This window comes from Cryptomeria japonica, chromosome 9 (assembly GCF_030272615.1).
Source record: "Cryptomeria japonica chromosome 9, Sugi_1.0, whole genome shotgun sequence".
NCBI lineage: Eukaryota > Viridiplantae > Streptophyta > Pinopsida > Cupressales > Cupressaceae > Cryptomeria > Cryptomeria japonica.
Genome location: NC_081413.1, coordinates 678,265,858 through 678,271,048, shown reverse-complemented (window position 1 = coordinate 678,271,048; position 5,191 = coordinate 678,265,858). Strand labels below are relative to the sequence as shown.

The 5,191-nt window shown below is 37.3% G+C and overlaps 1 protein-coding gene across 1 annotated transcript; it reads right to left on the bottom strand.

Moving 5' to 3' along the window:
- Window positions 1-256: 256 nt before the first annotated feature.
- On the bottom strand, window positions 257-2,201 carry LOC131074003 (arogenate dehydratase 3). The gene has a single exon (XM_058010560.2). It carries the CDS (start codon window positions 1,763-1,765, stop codon window positions 506-508), a length of 1,260 nt encoding a protein of 419 aa, XP_057866543.2. The 5' UTR covers window positions 1,766-2,201; the 3' UTR covers window positions 257-505.
- Between the last annotated feature and the right edge of the window lie 2,990 nt (window positions 2,202-5,191).

The window sequence follows — 5,191 nt, the reverse complement described above, 5'->3', positions numbered from 1 at the left end:
TATGATCCGGCCATCAATTTTTATTATTCTAATATTGCTAAGCATTCATGCTTGGTATGAGGTTGGTAAGAGGTCTCCCTCCATTTGTGACCTCACCATCAATTTTTTATCAATTTTTAAAAATAAAGATTGATATTTTAAGTAGAGTGAAGCAAAGTAGGTAATTAGAATTTTTACATTGCTTTACTACGGATTTACTAAAATGAGTAATAAAATTTCGTACACCTCATGACCAAGAAAATTACGGACTCCTGTCTGAACATCGATTTATGAATGGAATTAATACTTTATCCCAGAGGATTCTGTACAATGTTATTTTGCCGGATTGTACAAAGAAAAGTATCCAAACTTTGGGTCATTGCCATAACCAACTTCAAACCAAATCCGCAGACTGTCATTGCCATAACCAAATTCAAACCAAATCCGCAGGCTGCCCTGCAAATTACAGTGAGCAAGGGAAGAAAGCAGGAGCAAAAAGAATGTAAAGAAAACTGTAATTCCTTAATCAATGCTTATTCAAGGGCGTCATATCCATGGGGTAACTGCCGAGAACCTGAAGAAAAGAAGTGAACTCCTGGACCTCAGCCAGAGCATTCTGTGCGCGAGGTTCAGCCATGGATGCCTCAAAATCAACATAAAACAGGTACTCAAAATGCTTAGCAGTCCCGCTGAAATTCACATCATCAACGATCCGCAGGGGCTTATTTCTATGCGGGCGGCTCTCGATCTTGGTCAAATTGATGTCCCTGAAAGCAAAGGCAGACAAGACCTTGAACAGAACAGAGGTCCCCTTATCATGGGCGAAAACGATGCTGGTCTTGAATGGCCGATCTGTGCGCGGAATGATGGGCTCGCGAGCCAGCATAACAAAGCGGGTAACATTGTTGCAGTCGTCCTGAATTCCATCTGCAATGATTGTCAGGCCGTAAAGCTCAGCGGCCCTAGCGCTGGCAATGGCAGCAGTATCACGGAGGCCATTTACAGCGATGTACTCAGCGGCACCTGCTGTGTCATCAAAGGCTTCACGGGCCAGGCCAAGGCCGAGCCGTGTGACTGTGTGCTCACACTGAGCTAGGGCTTGAGGATGGCTTATAACCCTCCTGAGATCCTCCTTAGGGTTTACGCCAGGAAGCGCCATGAGGCAGTGATGAACAGGCAGCTGGACTTCCCCCACTATGTGAAGCCTGTGCCGCAGCAGCAAATCGTAATTCCTATGAATGCTCCCCCCTAGGGAATTTTCCACAGGCAGAACGGCCCGATCCGCGATCCAGAGCTCCACGGCCTGAAAGGCAACCTCGAACTGGTCACAGGGTATGGCGTTGCAATTAGGGTATGCTTTGTTCGCCGCAGCTTCGCTGTAAGCTCCCGGAACGCCCTGGTACGCCACCTGCAGCTGCGCGCCGTGCATCGGCGCAGGTGAAAAGTCTGCAATCGACAGGGGTTTCGGCAAGCTATCCAGCGTAGCGATCGCCGTTTCCTTTCTCGCGCTGCCATTGACGGGAACCAGAGCTTCCCCTGCAGATTTCTCCGTTTCCTGCTGCTGTGCTACGGCTTTGCTGGAAAGAATCGCACAGGAGCTCTGCCATTGCGATCGGCTCAAATTCGCACAATCCCCCAGAGGATTCTGCATCCCTTGTCCCGGAGGAGTATAAACAGCCCCAATTTTGGCCCTCCTTTGCTTCAAATTCTCCCGCGGGTAAAATACCCCCGGTTTCCTCAAATTCTCCACGCTGCCATTGCACAAACTCGCTGAAATGCTCTGCATTTTTTTCCGGTTTGATTTCACTGACAAATTCGTTCACCAGATCCGATTTTTGTACTGAATCTCTGATTTTCCTCCTAATTCTCTGCTTTTCCTGTTGGTTTTAACCTGTATTTTGGGGGTTTGAATGCTCGGTTGCAGAGGAGACACGAGCTGAGAAGCAAGCTGGGAATTAGGTGGGTATTTATAGGTCTGAAACGTGGGTCAACATAATCGGTCCTTCTGAATGGGACGAAATTGCTGAGAGTCTGAAGTAGCTGAGGAAAGATCAATGGAGTTTCCCGGGGGTAGGTGGGCATAAAAAAATACGACGACTGGGCCTCTGACGCAGTTCACACGTGAGATAATGGCCGGTTTCTGGTTTTGGGCATGCGAATTTTTAGCATAGTCTTTGTCTGGGCTTGTTGAGTGGTATCAAACACTTAAAAAATCTTCCTAACCTTTCAGGGGTTTTCAGCACGTTTTAGGTAAGCTAAATCTAATAGTCATATGTAACAAATCTGGCTTTATAATTTTAGAAGCGGATTTAATAGTTGAGCATCTTAATTTTGGATCTCTCAAAATCATATTGTCTATTTTAATTTTTTTTTAATCTCTTAGAGCAGCAGTTTATATGATGTGCCCTTAATTTAATTAATGTGACATTAAGGTGTAGCATCAGGTCATTAAATATGATGACATCAACATGTTTTTGGTTGTGGTCTCCAAAAAAGTTAAGTCTGAAATTTGTGCACTATGTTATTTTTTGTTAGTGCGTGGATGTGACATCACCTAATTTGTTGTTTTTTAGTTCTAGGGAATACATTTCATTCAATAATGACTAGGGGAGAGGATCCATTGTTGAGGGTGTTCCAATAGTTGTTATAACGCTTGTTGATTTAATGCCCAATATTTTTGAGAATATTGTACCAATGGTTGTGACTTTAAAATTGTTCGGGTTGATAATGATTACCCACAATTGAATGAAATGTATTCCCTAGATCTAAAAAGCAACAAATCATGCAATGCCACATCAACACACCAATAAAACATGACTTAGTGCACAAGTATTAGTCTGAATTTTTAGAGCCTTCTTGGACACCTTGTCAAAAAGAACGCTAATGTGGCATCATATTTGATGATGTGGTCTTGAAACCTTAGTTATAAGCAGGGGACTCGCCAAGTAAGCCTCGAGAAAAAATTAGGAGCGATTTGAAATTTCCGCATAGGATTTTGAGAAGAGTGAAGTTAGGGTGCTCAACTACTGGATCCTCTCCCCTACTCATGATCCACACTAACAACTTCAAAGTGACAACTATTAGTGTTATATTTTTAAAAATATTGAACATTAAATCAACAAATGCTACCACAACTATTGGAATGCGCTCATTAAATCAACAAATGCTATCACAAATATTGAAACACATTCAATCAACAAAAATAATTTTCTAATAAATATTTTTATGCTATATTCAGTGCTATATTATTAGAACATTGGATGTTAAATCAACAAATGATATCATAATTATTGGAACATGATCATTAAATCAACAAAAACTGCTAGCTTTTTACAACATAAGATAAAATTAAGAAAACTATGAATGATGGATCATGGATTGATATCTGATATGTTGATGCTAAAAAATTTACACAATCAAATCCAAAAGCAACTAAATTACATTAAAAAAAATGAATGATTAATTCACTAAAGTAAATTAATTTGTGATGTCACTGATATGTTTTAAAATGGAAATGATATTGCATTAGGGTTAAACTTTAAAATCAGTAAAAGACGAATTTTGATTTATGTGATTTTATGGAGACCTGCAAACTAAGATTTGAAATGAGATCATCGATATGTAAGCAGAGATGACAAATATTTGAGAAGCTAAGAGCCTAGGGGTAGATCATGTGTGCGATCGAGTTAAGTGGTGCTATTTTGCTCTTGTGGTTTAATTTCATCGTCTACAAAAATACATTCAATACCAAACAAACAATTTGACACTAAGGAACACTATTAGAAGTCAATTATGCAATGATTAAAATTTCAAACTTTATTATACCTTCATCAAACCATAGTTGGACTAAGTTACTAATTATAAAGGAGAGATCTAGAGGGTGGCAATGAATGTCATAAATGTATGATACCAATATATACCACCAAATTGATCATTAAATCTTGGTGAAGCCCAATGCAAAACAATAAATGATTGTGTTTAAACATGTCCTTAATATGTTGTGACAATGAATGTTCATTTCTTGATATTTAATTGTCATTAATGCTTATGCTAGTAAATAAAGTCTAATAACTAATTCCTACAAATAGAGAAATCTTTTGTAATTTTTTTGTTTGTGATTTCTTTTGATATGTTGTTCTATGATAATCAATTATGTGCAACTGTGCTAGGATTATGCCTATATATACACTACCTCATATGCATAATTCAAACCACTCTTATACTAAGTTAATAATTGTAAAAGAGAGATATAGATGGTAGCAATGAATGCCAATATGTGTGGTGGTAGAGTTGTCCCCTTTGATAGCATTTGCCTTAAAAAAAAGTGTGGTGGCAATATATACCACCAAGTTGATCATTAAATCTTAGTGAAGCCTAATGCAAGACAATAAATGATTGTGTTTAAAGTTGTGCTTAAAGTATGTTGTGACAATGAATAGTCATTTCTTGATATTTGATTGTCATTATTGCTTAATGCTAGCAAATGACGACTAATGAATAATCACTACAAATGAAGAAATTACTTGTATTTTTTTAATATTTTGTGATCTCTTTTCATATGTTATTCCATAATAATTAGTGTTGTGATACTATTCTAGGATTACGTCTTTATATATACTGCCCCATTATGCATATTTCAACATTTTTGGCTCTATTGATGAGTAATAGCTATATCCTCATATTATTGGACTTAGAAAGGAAAAAATTTAATTTGGAAACCATATATGTGAAGCCATAGTTTGGTCTAGTGGATATAATTACAAGTACAATCCCATCTAAAATGAGAAAACTAATGGGAACAAGGTTGAACAAGTTCTTAACTAAATGATAATACACATTAAAGCAAAAAACTTATATTTGAAGTTAACGAGCACACCAAAAGAGCCAAAATTCATTTTTTTGTGGCCACTTTTATGTTCACCATCTTGGTGCACTTACCAACACATGCTTTTCTCCTCCATGACTATGCATTTATAAGAAAACAATATATAACATAAATATTAAATTTTTTTTATCAAATTATACATTTATAAAAAAATATTGCATAACAAAAAAATATATTTCTTAGCTACATTGAATTATATCACCAAATTAAGCAATTGCAACAAAAAGCTACAATTTTACAAAATTAAATTTTACGGTCATATATTATGCTAATATAACTAAAATGCTACCTTTCTCATGGTTACATACACATGAATTGGGTGCGTAA